The 20134-nt window shown below is 33.6% G+C and overlaps 1 protein-coding gene across 2 annotated transcripts in view; it reads right to left on the reverse strand.

Annotated features, from left to right (window-relative positions):
* Nucleotides 1-20134, reverse strand: part of LOC106459167 (endoribonuclease Dicer-like) — a 66603-nt gene that overhangs the window by 5369 nt on the left and 41100 nt on the right. For both annotated transcript variants that reach the window (XM_022385596.1, XM_013918762.2), the window contains exons 9-12: nt 17951-18130; nt 17265-17478; nt 9352-11756; nt 953-1118 (exon numbers count right to left, since the gene is read on the reverse strand). In XM_022385596.1, coding sequence (XP_022241304.1) covers nt 953-1118; nt 9352-11756; nt 17265-17478; nt 17951-18130 — 2965 coding nt within the window. The remainder of the gene's footprint in view (nt 1-952; nt 1119-9351; nt 11757-17264; nt 17479-17950; nt 18131-20134) is intronic.

The following is a 20134-nucleotide window of genomic DNA, read 5'->3' on the forward strand; positions in this document are numbered from 1 at the left end:
ATATAAACAATGATAAATAATTATAAACTGAGAATGATGAGACAACAAAAGAAAAGTTGGAGAGAAGATATTTGTAGAAAATATGAGATATTAAGCCTGGGAAGATACTGAGAGAGATTAGGAAACAGAAATTATATGAGGAAGACTAAAGTCTGCAGCAAATTGCAAGTTTCTAATGGCGTGGGTACTCATTCAGTATACCACTGTTACGTATCTGCTTGTTTGTTAATTTCTGGTATAAATTCTTTCCGAGGAACTTCAGCGATACAATTCCTTTCTTAATTAAACCAGTTTATTTTTTTCTCGACACAACTTTGTAATACACAGAATTTCCAATCAGTACGTTAAACTTAACTACTTTTATAACACACACACTATAAATCACAGTGATTCACACAGTTTACTTATGGTGCCTACTGTTCGCTTGACTAAATTATCTATATCTTCAATTCCCACTGGTTTTTCTTGCCAGGCTTATATACTAAAAAAAAGAGGGCGTCTAGCAAACACTCGGATATTTGCGGGGTTCCTTGAAAATTTGAGAAACTCCAGCTTGCATGCACCCAGCGTTACGCGACTTCCGCTGTCATAACACCACTTTCTAAGTGTACAAAATTGTTTTCAATACTAATCATCTCGAATGCATGCATAACGTTTTGAAAACAACAGTAAATTTAAAAAATGTTCCTAGTTTCTGGTCAAGCAAGGTATCCTAAAATTTTAACAACTTTTATTGCAAATAATACACACAGCTAAATCATTCACAAAAAGCTCTATTTTCCTATAATCTCCACACTCTTATGTGTGCTTAAAGTTATAAAATGCCTTGAGATTCTTTAAGGTTTAAATAATAATGATATGTTACTACCATTAAGTTATTTAATCGATATAAAAATTTAGTTCTATAACTTCACAATACTTTATGATCAAAACTACTACAAAATAAATTCACCAATTTCTGGTTTCATCATAGGGTAATATACCCTCCAAACTGTGTCTAGAGACATTCCACTGTCTAGATAAATAGCTCCAGCAACGGACTCAAAAATGTCTCCAAGTGCTTTTGGTACTTCTACTTCTTCAGTCAACTCACATTCATTTTCCTCCAGATAATATTTCTAATGAAAATAAACAGAGAATTATTAAAAATTTACAATAATTTACCTTAACATTGACAAGATATTGTATTTCTATTTTTGTTAAGAGAACCCCCAACTTCGATTATGTTGTACGATAAAGCATTCAATGAACTGATTTTAATTAAGAACTCTTTCAACTTCATCTATATTTAATTTTGTATACAAGTTCTACATATTTAAAACTAATATTACAATGAACAATACCTAAGTTTTAATGTCTTTTGCTACCTGTAAAAATACTGACACTTTCTGGTGTTTACTGGTAGGTTAGTAGAGATGATCATAAAGTTTTAGATTTTTACTGTAATTTCGAATAGTTTCATGCTTTTTCAAATCTTTAAACCTACAAATGAGATGATATTATGTTTCTACAATTACTCTTAAGCTTAAATTGTTAGCCATTAATTAACTTTTAAACAAAAACCTCACAAACACAGGACAATAAATGAACATTTTTATACTTTTTTCTTTAACTCACAAAAATACCTTGTTTTTATTCCATGTACAAATAGTGGGTTCACATATTGTATCATACTAAGTGAAGTACTTTTATATATTTTAACTATTACAATACTCAATTGAGCTGATCAATAACACCTCAGTTTATGTTTAAAATACACAGACACAATAGAACCTCAGCAGTTATTGTTGGAATCAATAATATTGGTAGCATTTTTTTTTGTAAATTATATGTTATTAGGAATATTGTCATGGACCCAGAATTAGGTCAATGAACAAATAGCTTATATAATTTGCTTACAAATCAGTTAGGACCACACACAACCCCCACACAAAAAAAATCATAAAAAAAATCTGTAATTCTTGGATTATATAACACTTGAAAGGTAAACATGGAATATTTTACAAAAGGAAACATAGTTAAAAGAATGTATTGTAAAATTTAAATTTTTATCATTAATCATCACATCAAAGACTTGTTTCTAGTAGATACATACCTCCTTTCACACAATACATTTTTTTGGCCTTCTAACACATTGAAAAGAAACTTTCTCTTTTGATGAACTAGCTTTTATACCTGCTCATTTAGGATATATAGCACATGCAACAACCCTTCACCAATAGGAGCACAACATACATTTTCAAATCAGCCGGCTCCCTCTGTATTACATTAGTTGGACCTAACTTTTTCAAATGGCATGCTGAGAGTTGGATGTGTTTCTCACTTGCTTTCCATTTTTCATATATTGTGTGGATTCATACTTAGTTACTTACATACACATATTAATATTTTTCTTTTTTTATGATCAGTGTGAATCAGGAACTCAAAATTTAATGTGACTACCACTACAGATCCTGCCCTTTCTGGAGACATGCTTCATCCCATTACCCAAGACATGGAATCAATGCTATTGGTTGAAGAGGTGCAAGCCTTTGTGTGTCAGGAATTAACTTCCTACATAGAGCCTGGTTCATCTTCTTCTCCACCTAGGTTGGCACCCCTTCCTGTTGATGTAAACTTGCAGGAAGACGATGATTTTGAAAACGTTTTTCCTACTCCTTCATTTTCTATTCTGTCAGTTCAGACACCTTTGGAAGAAGTTCACCCATCCATTCCTTTCCTGTAGTTGATCACACAGATTTGCCATATTTTGCATGTTTCCTATGATGCTTTCCCTTCCCTTTTGTTTGAGCTTCCTACCTCTGATTACTTGGTGTTTGCTCCTTCCCCTAACAGCTTATTTCGAGGGTTAGTATGCCTCAACCCCTAGTGTTTTTAAACACTATGCTTTGGTTTTTTCGTCATTCTGCCAGTCTTTATTTTGAGCAATTAAGTCGACTTTTTCTAATCCTGAGACTCGAGTCTCTTTTTCATAGGCCCAATTTTTGCAGATTCATCTCGCCCTTACTAACATTTTACGTTACCTCTCCTCTATGCACCTTTTGTCCTTCTCCTGACGATTTTTAGGGGGAACTTGGGTCACTCTCATGGTCGACTTTGATGGGGCTCTCTTTGTCAGCCCTTTCTCTGCTTACCTGGTTCATTTGTTGTTGAAACTTGTTGGAGAGAGACTCACTGCAGTTCACCTATATTTAGAAACCATTCCAGTTCTTTGGAGTCCTGAGTGGATATCACTAGGTTGCATAATTCTCTGTCTTCCCTGGCCAATCGTTTATCCCAAGCTTCATTCTCTTCTCCTGATCCTATTATAGTCTCCCATTTTCCTGAGTCCATACCTTATCCTTCACCTGCATCTCATCATTCTCATCCTTGTTTTTTCCATACCTGTCACGACTGCCCAGTGGGGTCAAGTCCTATGGGGGCCAGGCTCCATTCTTTTGCAACATTTGGGAGACCTTCTCTACAGATCAATGGGTTCTACAGGTTTTAACAGGTCTCTCTCTCTTTGCTTCTGATATCCTCCTTCCCTTTCTTCATCTCTCATTCCTTTCCTTCCCCCAATGAGATCCGTTTTCCTGTCTTTGTCTATCTGATGCTGTGAAAGAGCTTCTTCTCTAGGATGCTATATAGCTGGTGGTCAAAGTTCAACCAGGTTTTTACTCTTGACTTTTTGTAACCTTCAAGAAAACCAGGGATTGGAGACCTGTCACTGACCTTTCCCATCTCAATTAGTTTACAGATCTCCCTCATTTATCCATGGAGTATTTTCTGTCCCTTCCTTGGGTTTTCACTACAAGTCTGAAGATGACCAAGTTCAGTGTGGCAGATACATATCTTTGTGTGCCAATATCTCCCACCTCAAGTCATTTTCTTTGGTTCATTCACAAGGGGTGTGTGTTGCAATTCTGGGCTCTTCCGTTCTGGCTTGCCTTGGCTCCTTATATGTTTTGTTGAGTAATCAGGGCCTTTGTTGACATCTGCATATGCTGGGACTCCAGACTCATCAGTACACAGATGACTAACTTCTTCTGGTTCCTTCCTATTTGGCATCTTTCACCCACACTCATTTCCTCCTCGAAGAGGTGGCATGGATAGGTTGGTTGATCATGGTGGAGAAGTTCATTATTTCTCCTACTCAGTATCTGGTTCATTTGGGGATGTTCTTCAAATTCCATCTCATTTGGGCACAGCCTTCTCCACTTCGTCTTTGGGATATGGAGCTCTACCAGCTCGAAAGGTTCTTTCCCGTTTGAGGACGTGGGCTTCCTTGGAAGTGCTCATTTTCCTTGGTCATAATCACATGAAGAGATTCACTGGAAACTGCATGATTTTTGGAATTTCCTCTTAGATCTATTGGATCTTCTAGTTGGCCTTCCTGCTAGCCTGCAGTTTTAATTTGCTTGGTAGTTGGACAGAGACAATACTACAGTTGGTGTTCCTCTTCCACCACCTCGTCCAGATCTACATCTTTTCACAGATGCTTCTCTTGATGCACAGGAAATTTCCAGGACTTGGTCTTCAGACAAATCTTTGAGAGCTCTTGGCAGTTTGTCAGGCCATGTCTCATTTTCTCAATCTTGTACAGGGAAGAGTGGTTATGGTGCATTCCGACAATTCCTTAGGAATCTCCTCCATCACCAAGCAAGGTGGTATCAAATCCAGGTCTCTTTGTTTTCTGATGATGGAGCTCCTGTTCTGGGCCCACGAACACTGGATACAGTTATTAGATTGCCATCTCATGGGTGCATAAATCTGCTGGTGGATCAGTTGTGTGTACACAAAATCATTCCTAAAGAGTAGTCCCTGGATCATCAGGTATTCTGATGGTTATGCTCTCATCTGCATACACCACATACTGATGTGCTTGCCAAACACCAAACTACCATCGTTCTGATCTCCAGTTTCTCATCCTCAGGCTTTGGGAGTCGATGCCTTCAGCCATGAATGGAGGGGTCTCCACATTTATGTCTTCCCTCCTATATGTCTCATTCCTAGAGTTATTTCCTTCATCAACACCACTCTGTGTCAGGTTCTTTTAGTGTTTCTATATTGGCTGGCTCAACCTTGGTTCCTTTTTGTAGAACATCTACAGATGTCATCACCTCTGCCCCTACCTATGTCTCCATTGCTCCATTGTCAACGTTATTTAGACAACTTTCATCCTGCCATTCCAACTCTCCAGCTTCATGCATGGCTTTTGTTAGGTCCCATGCAGGGTATCTGGGCTTGACAACACTGCATGTTGCTTCACTCCTTTCTGTTCTGGTCTGTTCTTCTATGCAGTCACTTTACAATGCCATTGGTCTATCCAACATGGATTGTGTCCTTCTCATCCTACCATTCTTCACCTTTCCCGGTTTTACTCCTGGCTCTTTGATCAGGACCTTTCGTTTTAGAAGGTGTCTGGCTATAGAGCTTCCTTGTCAAATGTTTTGTTTTACCAGGCTCCACTGGTTTTTTTCTTCTCCTGTTCTTTCCATGCTGTTCCAGTCCCTTCATCTTATTCGTTTCATCCTTGCCATGTTTTTCCTGTTCCTTATTAAGATCTCAATGTCATACTTTTTGCACTTTCCTGACCTACCTTTGAAACTTAGGCTTCCTGTTCCCTGTATTATCTTTCCCTTAAGACCTACTTCCTTTTCCTGCTGGCAGTATGACCACTTTGCTATTGACATTTCCCATATCCTTTATCACAGTACCTACATTGTGCTCTATCCGAACTGTTCTTTCCTTCCCAAAACCTCCATTACCCAGGAGACTGAATCTGCCTTCTCTTCCATCTTCATCCCCTTCCATTTCCCATATTTATTCCCTATCAGATCCTGATCACCTCCTGTGTCCTGTGCAGGCTTTACAGTGCTACGTTTCTCGTATGTTTTCCTTACATGATTTTTGTTTGTTTCTTCCCTGGAATCCTTCTGTGTCTTGTGATCTTTCACCCATCACCCTTACGGGTTGGGTTCGTCAACTTATTCAGTTGGCATACTCTTCCTTTTCCTACAAAGAGTGCCTTACTTATAATGTCTCCTCTCACCAAATTCAACATGTCACCATACTTGTGACAGCTCGTTTTCGTCATCTTCTGCAGAAGATTATCCAAGCCAGAATGTGGACTACTCCACATACTTTTGTCTCTCATTACTTGCACCATCTGGCTGTATCCTACTCTGGTGGATACTGTCTCCCTCCTCTGGTGATTCTCCATGCTCCAGTTCGAGTCTGACTTGGGTAAGTGTATTTTTTCTGTTATTTGTTCTTACAGGTCTTCTCCTTTTTTCTTTGCTATACATTTGGATCCTGTACAGTGCAAGTGTTGCATGTACAGGTATGTCTTATTTTAAACTGCACCCGCTACCTCTATGGTTGTAACACACACTGTTGAAATGGAGTGTTCCTCACAACCTCTAGCAGGTTACCTACTGGTATATATATATTCATATTTCTTTGTCATGTTCAATTCCATACTTGATGGACCATCACTCATGGACTATCATTAGTAAAGAAGAAGGGTATTGCTGCCCATCCCTGCTGCTCTCTTGATTGAATAAATCTGGAGCAGTCTGCTTTTCAAAATAGGGTTTCATGGTCACCCATTATACCTTCTCTGGTGTGTTGTTCCTTTGGACTCCCCACTGCTGCCCTTTGATCCCTCCCTTCCTTGAGTGGAGTTTGGGAGTCCTTGTTATTTTCCAGTTCCTAGCCACTGGGATGGGGGTCCATGGAAGCTTCCTCTGGAGTTTAACATACAGGTCGTTACATATACCTACACTCTATTGATAAAAGGGTGAAGCAAAGTACCCTCACTGCTTCTCCCTCCTGGGGTACTTTGTCTGCATCATAATGATGGTTGCAGGCCATATGACACCCTGTTCCTATGGTTCAGCAGGCATTCCATGTGCATGTGCTTTCTTCCCAGCTCTTTTCCTGTTCGTAATACCAGCAATAAGATGATTCTCCCATTCTTACGGTTGAGTTGAGACTCAGACACTGCCCTGTAATTCCAGGTTTAATTTGGTGTAATTGCAATTGCACTCTATTTACTTGTGGTTGGGGTTCATGTATATATTGTTCACAGTCCGCTCACCCTGGCCATGTTCCACTGCATTTACTCTTTTTTGGTTCTTCAGTGCTGCTCTCTACCTCGTAATACAGAGGACAGGATGTGGAACCTCCTTTGTTCAGTTGGGGAAGAGTCCTGTTCCAGTGTTTTTTGAGGCTTTTCATTAGAATTTCGTCCTCAATGCCACAAGTTTTATCACACTTCACTTCTTCAAGGGTATACCTGTTTCAGAAGTGGTGCAGTCCCCCCTTGTGTGTTTTCTTTCATTTCATGTTCACACTTATTGGACTCTCTACGGTTGCTTTCCTTGGTGGATCTCCTGTTTTTTTCTGTTACACAGGTCCCTCCACATGTTCAATGTAGGATTTTAGTTATTATGTGGAAAGAGGTATGTATTTTATCCGAAGTTATCATTTTCTTGTACTGAAAGTAGATTTCCAAAAACTTCTTACCTCTCTCACACACTTCCCACCTTTCCTCCCAACTTCTGGTGTGCATAATCTCAAAAGTGAGGTACACATATTGTAATACACAGGGGGCCAGCTGCTCTGGGAATGTGTGTCGTGCTCCTATTGGTGAAGGATTGTAGCATTCACTATGCATGCTAAATGAGCAGCTTGAGCTGAGGGGTATAAAGGGCTAGTGTGTCAAGTAATTAGTGATAAGTATCTATTGGAAATCTATTTTGAGAGTAAGAAAATGATAACTTTCCATGACTACCAAAGATGTATTTTAATATTTAACCCTGTTCTCCATGATATTTCAAGCAAATAAAACTTTTCTTTGTCTTAAGCCCATCCCTATCATTACTATACCATCAGGATACATGCAATAAAAGTTTATAAATAGAACCTGATTAATTTAGTAATGACTGACACACAAGTATAATGACTATAAAAATGTTTAGTTATATATATAGTGATTTGTAACATATAATAGAGAACTCATAAAATAGACCCCTAAACACATTACTTATTTGAAACACTGACTTAAATAAAATTAAACTGTGGTTTTTTCTAACTGTTGAGCAGTTTTCATTTAACTGACTGACTTGCATAGTCAAACAAACTTGAGATTTTTATATGGGTTAATTAAAGATACAACCTTATTCTAACTCAAAAATGACATTTGGATTTATATACTAAACATGTTTATCTCAGATATTTGTGCAAAGCTACACAAGGACTATCTGTGCCAGCCATCCTTAATTTTGAAATAACAGACTACAGGGGAGACAGCTAGTAAGCATTACTCACCACTAATTTTAGGGCTATTGTGATCAAATTGTGGGATTTAACTGTCACTCTTATATGGTATCTACAGTCCAAAAATATTAAACACAATTTTGTGGCAATGATTCCCAATTATGAATCCTCAGATAATTTATAGTGTAGTACCACTAAGCCATGTCCAACCACATTTGAATATAATACAAGATATTATTTGCATACATTTTAGATATAGTGCATCTTATAACAAATTGGGTACAGTGGGAAGAAATCAAGTTAGGAATGATCCACAAATCTTAACTGGCTAGTAAAGTCTGATTATTAATTCAGTATTGAAAAGATGGAGAAAGAACTTCTAACATTAGATTGTTAATACTTAACAGAAAAAAAAAACAGGGCTAACATTTGATAGGTTAATGGGTATACAGTTATTTCAGTAAACACAGTGAACAGTACTGGGTTAACATGATGAAACTGTATTATTTATCTTTTTAAGTTGGACATTATTACTGGTACATGTGTTTGGTAGTCTTTCTAATACATCACTATTGTTCAAATGGAATGTGCCTCAGCCTGTGTATCAAGACATTAGTGTAAGATGTACATGGGTACTTATGTAATCATGTCTCTAAAGTATTTAAATAACACACACACACACACACACACATATATATGCATATCACTGATATAAAAAAGAAAAAATGCAAAGGAAATTAAAAGCAAATTTTGCTGGTTGAATAGAACAGTATGCCACTCTGAAAAATATATATATATCACTGATCTTCATAAAATGTTTTATATGTAATTTTGTATCTAAAATAATTCATAAAAAACGAATTTAATAATTACACTTGATCATTTTTGGTGTACTACTTTATTACACAACTTACAGAATTGTTGTATCCTAGTTTTTAACACAGTAACTATTGTTACTAATGACTCTATGAAACAGTTGAAAAAGTAGACTGAAAGAGAAAAATATCAAGAAATATATAAACAACTTATGAATGTTTTAAAATTCAAAACTTCACTATCTAAAAGAAAAAAATTATTAAAACTTACATCATAATATCCACACTCAGCAGTATCTCTTTTCAGTTCTACAAACTTCTGTATAACTGAAAATAGGCCAGGAGAAAGATATTTGAAATACTTATGAAAGGTATACTTCACTGTTAGTGATGCAAAGAAAGCATTGCTTACAAGAGCAGAACGTAAGTCTGTCAGATTTCCAGGGGAGTGTTTTTTCTGGTCTTCAAACAAGTGTCGCGTGATAAGATAATCAAGAACAGCATCCCCTAAGAACTCCAACCTCTGGTAACAGTCAGTAATCTTATTGTAATGATAAGATGCATGGGTAAAGGCTTGTAGAAGGTAAGCCTTAACTTTAAAAGAATATCCAATTTTTTTCTCAAAGTTATCAAAGCCATTCGTTAACTTCAGAAGTATCTCATTTTTACAAGGAACATGCATAAGAAGGGGTGATTTTGGAGGCTCAAACATTCCATACTTTGGAATGAAACTAGTACCATCTTCATCCTTGGGAAGAACCCAGAGACCAAGCCAAGACATAAAAAGAAGTGTTGCACGTGGTCCACATGACAACAGATAGGCCCCTATCAAGGCTTCTACTCCATCTGCAATACTCTTGTCTGAAATGCTTTCTTGAGTAAGCAGATTATAAGATTTTCCATCTGAGGTGTCTGGTGAAAAGGATGTGGGGTTTTCAGAAGTTTGAGTTTTGTTAAATTTATTATTAACTTCTGCTTTCCAATGGCATTCTTCCAAACTTCCATTATCTGAATGCTCTTCAAACATTTCTACATCAGTAAATTCTTTTCCTTGTTTCTGTGATATGGTATAGCATGGAGAAAGCCAATTGTCATGTGGTTCAAATTTACTGGCAATCATTAATTCACCTATGCCTTTTCGTTTTCCAATTCTGTACAAGTTTAGATTACTGATCTGTTTGCTTCTAATGAATGTAAGTTTTCCTTCATGGATATTTTGGTACTTACAAAACAAATAAGTAGTTACTGCATACTTTAAGAAAGAATCCCCAATGGTTTCCAGCCTCTCCAAATTCATTCCATCACAGGCATTGGCCATGGTAAAAGCTTGTAGGATAATGTTAGGACTTGGTTCTGGATAATTTTCTGAGTTTTCATCAAAGTGAACTCGAAATATATCTTCCTCTTTAAGTGACTGATTTACTCGTTCAGGTAGCAACTCACCAAAATTGATATTTTTGGACTCTTCAAGAAGATTTATATTAAGATTTAATTCTCTAGTTTCTTGGTTTCTTATATCCAGTTTATCTTCTTGTTCATATTCCTGATTCTCTTCTTCAGATTCAGTATCACCCATTTCCCAATTATCTGACAAAGATTCTGAACTATTCTGTGAAACATATAAAGCACTTTCTGGAGAATAATTTGTTTCAAAACAATTAATATCTTCTAGTCTTTCACTTTCTTGTGACATACTAATTTCTAAAACATCACTCAAAGATTCTGTTTCCAAGCTACCTGTACTTATTTCTCCCTCTTCCATGTCACTATATAATTCTGAATTACCTTCAGTTTCATCAAAAGTGTTAGGAAAGCCATATTGTATTCTGTTGGAACTACTCTTCATTATATCATCCATAGATGGAAAAAGATGAGTACAGTCTTTGTTTTCAAAATTAAAGTCTTGCATTTCATGCCTGCCTAAATCAGTGTTTTCTAGTTTGGAAAATGAAAGCTTTTTAGGAGACAAGGAGATTTCAAAACCTTGTATGTTATGATTTTCAATTCTGTTTTCAAGAGTGACTGGAGTCTTGAAAAGTAGCCAATCAAAATAAAGCTTAGGCCACTTGATTTCATCATCTACTGATCCTACTCCAATCTCCTGAGCTACTCTTAGCCTGAACTCCTCAGCAAGCAACAATGAATTGATACGGTACAAAACAGAAGGTAGGCAAACAGCCTTCTTCCACAATGAAGCTGAAAAAGGATGAACAACACAAAGCTCTGGTACCAGTAACTGCTTCTGTTTTGGATTTTTATATCCTGATTTTTTTCTTTTATCACTTCTTGTGTTATGTGCCTTACCTTTATTATCAAGGTAACGAGGTATTAAAAAGTTAAGTCTTGCAGGAGTTTCATCCAGATCAAGAAGATTTTGAGACAAATTATTTATTTTGATTTTGTACTTCTTATTGTAATATTCTTCGAATGTTTCATACCCAACATCAGGGAAAGGACTTAGAGGAGTTAGTTCATGGCAAATTTCAGCTACATAATAAGATTTGGGTTTGTCAAAATTTCTGTAGCATGGCATCACAACTGCATCTGTGTAGTCTTTCACGTTAAAAATGTATTTTTTTCTTTTGTCATCTGACAACTTACAAGGTAAAACACCCTTTTCCTTATTAATAATTTCCACAATTTTCCAATCTACACTGAAAGATTCATTTTCACTTTCTGAAAAGACAAAATATCAAAAGTAAGACATAAATATAACGCACTTGACTAATTATTAGACAATTTAACTTTATAAATAAAATCTTGACACCTAACAATATGCAGATAAATTTTCATATCTCATGTGCATCTATAGTTAAATTCCCTTAATAATTTTGTTTGAACTTGCATTTACAATAATAATTATACTGTATGGACATTATTCACAATTATCACATGGAGACTAATCATGAAGCAAATGTAAATCTATATAATTCTAATTTCGAAGAAAATGCATTTTCAAGTTTTGATGATATTTTGCAGTTCATACCACTTAAATGTAACATTTAACTTTTTTTGCTGTGGACTTGGTCGATTAGACTGAGTCCATGATCTCCAATTGACCTTTAGAGTCTCCATACTATAACTTCTAATATATTTTGTGTGTCTTCATGAAATTTTGCAAGCTTTCACTAAGCATTAAAAGGCTTTTGCAGACAAAAATTCAGAACTTTAATGAAACATTTTTACAAAAAATTTCCTTGTGAATATATGGAGTCAAAGTGTTGACTGTTCCAAGTGTAAAGTGAGTTTCACATTAAGATTAAAAATACTTTTCTTCATCTGAAAATTGTCAAATTTTATTTGCATAATCTCTAAAACCATCTAAATAAATTCCAAATATTTTTTAAATTTGTAATTAGCATTAAAAGAGTTTTGGGGAGAGGGGGTGTAAGAGAGGATGTGACAGGTGGGCATGGCAAATGAGTCTAATTTCTATTTTATGGTTTCCTAAACAAAGAAAATTGAAGACTTTTAAGATTATATTTTGCCTGAGTAATAACTATGTTATAATAAGTAATTTATGTTAAATTCCATACTCCTCAGAAGGATAGTAAATATATTAGAGAAAAGGGAAGACCTAGAGAACAAATGTCACAATTCTCATACTAGAGGAGATTGAGGATTCTTTTAGATGTTTCCTTATAAAATTAAGAACTTATAAGTTACATAATATTATCATCTGATTTATTAATTCCATTTTGATACCAAGTTTATTCATATATCATGATAATGAAGTAGTTTAATTAAATTTTGGAAGTAACTCTCTAAACAGTTATGACATGCATTTTGATCTGCCTGTGGCAAGAGTTAAACAATCACTAGAAATTTCCTGTTACTGTGTTATACATCTAATATGTATGTTTAAATTTCAGTACACTCATATGTTATAAAAAGAATTAGCTGGTCCATGTTTGAAATTCACCAACAGTTTTATTTTGTGTCCTTTACAAAATGCTGCAGAGTCTATTCTTCTTCTAACTTAGTTTCATTAATATTACTAGTTATTCTGTTTAAACTTATTTTATTTCTAATCTCTAACTTAATATTTATTATTCTGTATTGTTAGTGTAGTATAACAATTTAAAATGAGCCTTAAATCTCTTAAGCTGCCTTAACATTGTGAGATACTAAACTTACAGCTGAAAATAATGTAGCAGAGATTTTAGCTTTCTTGTATAATTATCTATAATATTACACACTTATAGTCAGTGTGTGGTAGAGGTAGGAACCATGTTCTCTACTTCCTTAGTTAATATGCAAGTTTTACAAAGTCGCTCAACTAATCACATCTTAACTTTAACTTTTTTTAAGGCTCCATTCAGGACCTCATTCACTACTTGGCAATTAAACAAGTTTCTTGCAGGGAAATATCACATGACACCCAGGAATAAAAAGCTGTTTTTTTTTCTTTTCTATTGGCAAATTGGATAATAGTCTGAGATTTCATCTGACCCAGCACTCGAGTAAAGAGGTCACGTGCAGAACAGCTATTTCTGTGCAACCTGGTTTTTGTGATATTATTGTATTTTGCATAAATACTCTCGCTATGGACTCGATGGATTACACTGACCTTGTGAACCTAAAGTGACCATAAGATTTTCCATACTTTAACTTTTAAGGTGTTTTGTGTTTCTTCATGAAATTTTTTAAGCTTCTAGTAAACATTACAAAAGACAAAAACTCCAAATTTTGATTAAGTATTTTTACTAAAAATTTGTTCATAAATATATGGAGTCAGAGTGTAAAGTGATTATCAATATAATATTTAGAATACTTTTCTGCATCTGAAAAGTATGAAAATTTATTTGCATAATCTCTAAAACCTTCTAAAGAATTATATAGTTTTCTTTCACTAAACCTTTACATTCTATCTATTATTTTCTCTACCCTAACAGTATAATGATTCTGACAAAAAGTATAATTTAAAAAAATGCAAAATAAAATGAGTACGACTGTTATATCCTTTTTGTATTGACCATGAAGTACAAAGGTACTTCTCCTGGTAGTTTCTACTTCTAACCTTTTCACATCTATTTCCTACATTTATTTTACTGTTAATGGTTGAAGTAGAAACCAGTTGAAAATAAAGCAATGAATCACTACTCTTGCCACTAGACTGTTTACATGACACCATCAATAGCAAACAAGCATGTGTGTTACAATAATCTGACATTTCCCACAGAGCTTATCATAATCATGGCTCTGAGAACACAGTGGGAGAGTATTTAATGGCTTGTTTATTGTACAGTGACTGCAACAGGAATTGTCTAAAGTAAGTGTGAGAAAATGTTTATGATATGGCTCTGTACAAAGCCTGAGCCAATTCAATAAACTGGATAAGTGTTTGGATGTTAGTTATCCTCCTAGGGTGGTTGGAATTTAATGTTATAGGTGTGCCTATACCATTATATATATTATTACAATTTACTCATAAAAGCTTAATCTTTTCTTACTATTCTTAAAATATAGAACAATAAATACTAAATATATAGAAAAACAATGATTTCAAGAACTTATGATGTTTTTACCTTTTAAGCCTTATTGTAATCCTCATTTATTCTCTCGAGTAGAGGGGGAATACAAATTAATTTTTGTAGGTTTCAAAGATGCATTTTAGGAAACCAAATAAATTATCAAATTATTACACTTGTGAATATAAAACCACTGTAATTTACCTGAATTTCTAACTGAGCTATAAATGACTTAGACAATGTATTTCAACATTTTCAGTGAAACAGTGGTTTTCCCCTTTAAGCCAATTTCAAATAATTATCAGTTTTACATAGTTTGAAATTTACTCTTTCTATAAACATGTACTTAAGAGAAGCAGGCATGATTAGACACAAGGTTTCAAAAGAATGGAGTAATGGGAAGGACTACTCTGGTAGGTTTGCTAATTATAATGATATCTCACCAAATCAAAAAGGTGGGAGGTTCTTATTTTACGTTCTTGCTTGTCAGTGTCTGAAATTTGAGTTTATAACTTGTTAGCCACTATAAGCATTGTATTGTTGGCATAATAAAATATAAACTGAGTAATAAGTAATAAAGTATGTTTCAAAGGTCATTTTATTGACAAACATTAATAATAAAGTTGTTTAATTAAAGTTTGAAAACAACTCTCTAAAACATTGTGACGAGCTCTTTGGCCTGTCTATAGCAAGAAGGTTAAAAGCCAAGTATTCCTTGGTTCACCAGAATTTTTTCTAAGATATAGATTTTTTCATTCAAGAATCTTTTATGAAGATTTAGATTTTGCTGGGTTTTAGTTTATCTTTTAGTAGGTTTGTTTCATTTTTAATTTTAACCTTGGATTGATTTTTATCTTACAAATGTGTTTTAGTTTAACTTGGAGGATGGAGCACACACACCAAATTCATGAAAAGCAGCTCATAAAGGTTTCACTACCCTTTACACTCTCTTGCCAGTCTAATCCACTCACCACAGACCCACTACATTGAATTTATTTTGTCTTGTGTTAATAACTGTGTCTGTGTTTTGCCTTGTTAATAATTATTATTATTCTTCACCTTTTGTAATTTGACTTTTTCTGATGAACTCTGTTAGAGTTTGGAGAAATAAATAGAAATACACTATAACTTAGCATCTTTCAAACCTCCAGTTAGCGGAAAATCTGTGAGCCAGAAAACACCACAACAGTTTTGTTATAAAACATTTTCCACATTATAATTTGCTCTTTCTTCTATAGTTAGTTTATCTTTTACCAGAAGCTATTAATGATAATTACTAAATACAAGAAAAAGTCACAGCTAGAATATGTCTAACAATCTTCTGAAGATAAAATGTTCATGCACAATTTTTCCATTAGGAATCTTCTCATTCAGTTAGAGTAACATTTTATTTGTACCAGCAACAATCTTTAATAAACTACAATAGTTGTTTTTATGATAAAAATCATGTAAGCTGCTGATGTTTTATGTTCCATTATTCTTAGTTTGTCCATTTCAAATTCCAAATCATAGTAAAAACAAAATTTGAGACCTATTTTTTGTTTCCTATGTGTCACTGCCCAAGAGACCTTTCATTCATTAACAGTTTAGTCTATTAGTTTACAATGCATTGTGAGTTTTCAATGGTTAAACAGAAACTTTTAAACTCTTGGACTGCATATATAGTGTTTCAATATTTTTACCCCTCAACATCCAACAAGACTAATGAGTTCAGGTATTGAATGAAAGGCCATTTGGGCAGTGATTGATTGACACAAGAGATAGATCTTAAACACTATTTTTATACACATTTTTGATTTGGAATTTGAAATGGAGAATTGAAAAACAAGGTTGACTCATTATAAGTTGAAATACAGTGACTAGACTATTTAATGAGCTTTGTTTTTCAAAAACTTAATATATCAGAGGAAAGACAGAAACACCTAACTCTAAAACCAGTGCATGGGATCAGAAATTATGAGATTACTTTTATACAATAAGAATTAGAGAAAATATTTCATGTACTGCATATTCTAACATTTTGTCGTTAGGGTTACCTTGAAGTTAAAATGAGCCTTAAAAATTCCTTTACAGGGGATAGAACATTTTGAAAATGTAATTCAACCATTGTACACTTGGTACAAATAAAATACAAGAAAGGTTAGTCTACATGACATACAAAGTACTAGAGCTACATAGTTTCTGTGTGGTATGGAGAAGTTTCTACTTGATTTTGATTGTAAGGAAGAATCCAGAAGAACAATCAGTTATGATTCTACACAACATGTAAAAGCCATGAACTATTATAATTTTCCAAGAATTAGTGTTTAAAATAACCTTTATGTTATGTTTATGAATGATATAATTATTTAAAATCCATTCACATAAGCATAATGAACAAACTTTTTCCTATAATTATCACAAACATTATATATATATGTGGAATAATAAATTATATTTTACATCATTTAATTAATATTTTGAAAACTTCTAAACAATGAAGATTTCTTTAAATTAAGTAAATTTATGAACAATAAAAGGACTTGCTTGTGCTTTGTACTATTATTATTATGTTTTAAATGCATAGATTGAAGTTCTTAAATTATATATGTAAGTCATATTTGGTGAGGTATAGTTATCCTAAATGTATTATAGCATACTTATGTACCATCTTAAGCACATATAGTGATAACAGTGCAAAAGAGGGAAAGATTAGTAAACTCTCACTCTTTACCTTTGTTTACAGGAATAATGAGAAATGATGCATTTTCTGCATTAGGTTTGAAAATCATAGGGTATCTAACCAGTTGTAGAACATCAGAAAATATATATTTGTGGAAAATAGCAAGGCTTTCCAGGTCTTCTTCTGAAAATTTCAAGTTTGATGCGACATACTCTAGTTCTACTTCTAGTTCTCCAGAACGAGTGAAAAGTGGAAAACTGCATATCTGAAAAACATACACAAAACTAAATTAAAGCATATTTGCTTAAAATTACTAGAGAATTGGTTGTCAAGAATTACTAACAAAAGCAAGTTCCTAAATGTACATACCATTTTTAATTTTTATGACTTGATTAACATTAAATTTGCAACAATAGCCTACCATCTAATACAGGTGATAATAAAAAGTTTACAAGATGAGCATGTTTGGTGATTGGATTTGAACCGGTAACCCTCAGAATGCGAGTCGAACATCCAAACAACCAGGCCATGAATTTTCTTTTTTTATTTCTGGCTTACATGAAAGAAATATCTTTATCCTTCCCATAATGTATTTGGTACACTATATTTCATTTCTCTTTATGTATGGCACTTAATCTTTCTTTTATTAAAGAATTTATTGCATATAATTAACTATATATATACACACACACACACACACACAAATATACACATATACTAAGCCATAAAAAAATTACAGAAGGTATTTTCTTTGTAGTCAGTAGCCCAAACCCTTGTGTGGTGTCTTCAGGATCTGAAATAATGCGACTTCTAGTGTTCAGTTCTTTTGGTATTGGACGCATCAACTTCATTTTGAACCGGTACAGAATGCAAGTTGCTCCTGGAGTAGGATAACTGTTGCACAAGGCATCTGCTGTCTATAATACAAATCATCTAAAATTCAGTCATGATATTCTAAAGTTAGTAAATATTTAACTGTAAACAAAACAATAACAGGGAAGAAGTTACAAAAATGAAAGAACAAAAAAAACCCATAAGATGGGCAGGTCTACTAAATACTTAATACTTTTCATTCTGTTATTAATTATATTTTTAAGGTTTTATTTAAATAAAGGAAATCTAATTGAATGTATCTATAAGCCTATAAAAATGTCAGCTATTTAATAACAACCATAAATCAAACACTTTAACACACAGAAGAAAACTAAAATTGTAATACAAAACATTTAAATGGCTTTCTTAAGTAAATAAATATAAAAAAACTGTATTAGTGTTCTGCTAAACAATTAACAAGTACTATGAATTTCAGTAAACTAGTCATTTAAGTTGAACTTCTAGTAGCAATCATCTCTTAAACATCACTTATATGGTAGAAATGAAGCTTATCTTTACGAAAAATGTGAATTCTAAAATGCATTAACATCTTAAAAGTCTTGAACTCATACAGGATAAAAGTAAATATCTTTTAAATAATTTATCAAATACACATAATCTGACAAACATAAAGCTTTAAGATTGAATCCATTTTAAGCTATGTACAGCTTCAAAAGTCCTTTTTCAAAACACAAACATTATAACCTTAGATTATATCACTAAGGAGTTTTTTGTCTAAATTCATTAGCACTACTCCTTACTACATTTAATGTTATATACTTTAGCTGAACTGTGTCAGTTTCATCTTTGATGCAACAGTCTCTTGAAGGTACAGCAAACTATCAAATTTTAAGTAACTTCTGCTCATAAGATAATTCAATATTTCAATTTAAGATTACAAAAGAGCAAAATGACATATACTAATGCAAAAGCTTTTATCAGTTATAATAATTACCATTATATGAAATAGTTAACAACTGTTTGGCAAAATGCTTAATAAATATAAAAACCAGTATGAAATATTACTTGTTTTGGACTCTTTATATTATCAAGTTCAATCTTTATCATTTCCTGAGATTCCATAAATTATGCTTCAATACTGATATACTTAATGAAATTATACATTATGTATATGTAAGTCATCAAATTAGCTCAAAACACTGAACATAAAGATATTTTCATCATTTGATTAATAGCATTAAACACATTGTGATGATTTATGTCTGGTTTAAGGCTTTTAAGCATATATGTGCCACTGTATTATTTGCATAGCTTGAACATAAAAAAAAAAAGATCATCATAATTTAACCAATAACACCACTTATTGTTCATTACAAAGACATATCTATAGCTCACACAATTGGTAATTCTTATTCAAAACAAATTAAAATCATCAGTCATCAATTTTATGCTAAGAAGTAAATGTTCTTTGCCATTAAAATACAGAACAAAAAAGTGATTTATCTAGTTTGAGGTTATTAAACTTAAGCTTTTATGGAACCAAAAATTAAGAAATGCACATTTCTATTATGGTAAGTATACAGTTTTTCCATGGAACTCGTGCTGTAGGCTGAGACAGTGGTAGTGAATAAACATCAGTGTCACTATCATCAAATTATGAAGTTTCATCAGAAAAAACACTTGGTGAATCTTAAGTTATATAAGCTGACTTTGTGGATTTGGATAGTTTTGATTATACTATACAAACTTTACTAGCTTTTAAATTAAAGTAGAGAAAGTTCAAATGGAAAACCTTTATGTTCTGGTCCTTTACTGTGGTAAGCAAAGGCAAGTAGCAACTGGGTTTGGGTGATTGGTATAACTTGCTAATTGATTAATTGTCACACTCACTAATCAATAACATTCAACTAATCAACTACAGTCAAATGAAACTAATCTTTCTATTTTTAGTTTGTCTTGACTTTTTGAAAGACATTTCCACACTGGCAAAAATGAATGAATGGACAGAGAAGCAGAAAGCAGTGTACTTGGCAATGAGCTTGATGGGACAACCACTGGAAATACTTGGTTAGTTGTCAGCAGATGAC

The sequence above is a fragment of the Limulus polyphemus genome, unplaced genomic scaffold (assembly GCF_000517525.1).
Source record: "Limulus polyphemus unplaced genomic scaffold, Limulus_polyphemus-2.1.2 Scaffold570, whole genome shotgun sequence".
NCBI lineage: Eukaryota > Metazoa > Arthropoda > Merostomata > Xiphosura > Limulidae > Limulus > Limulus polyphemus.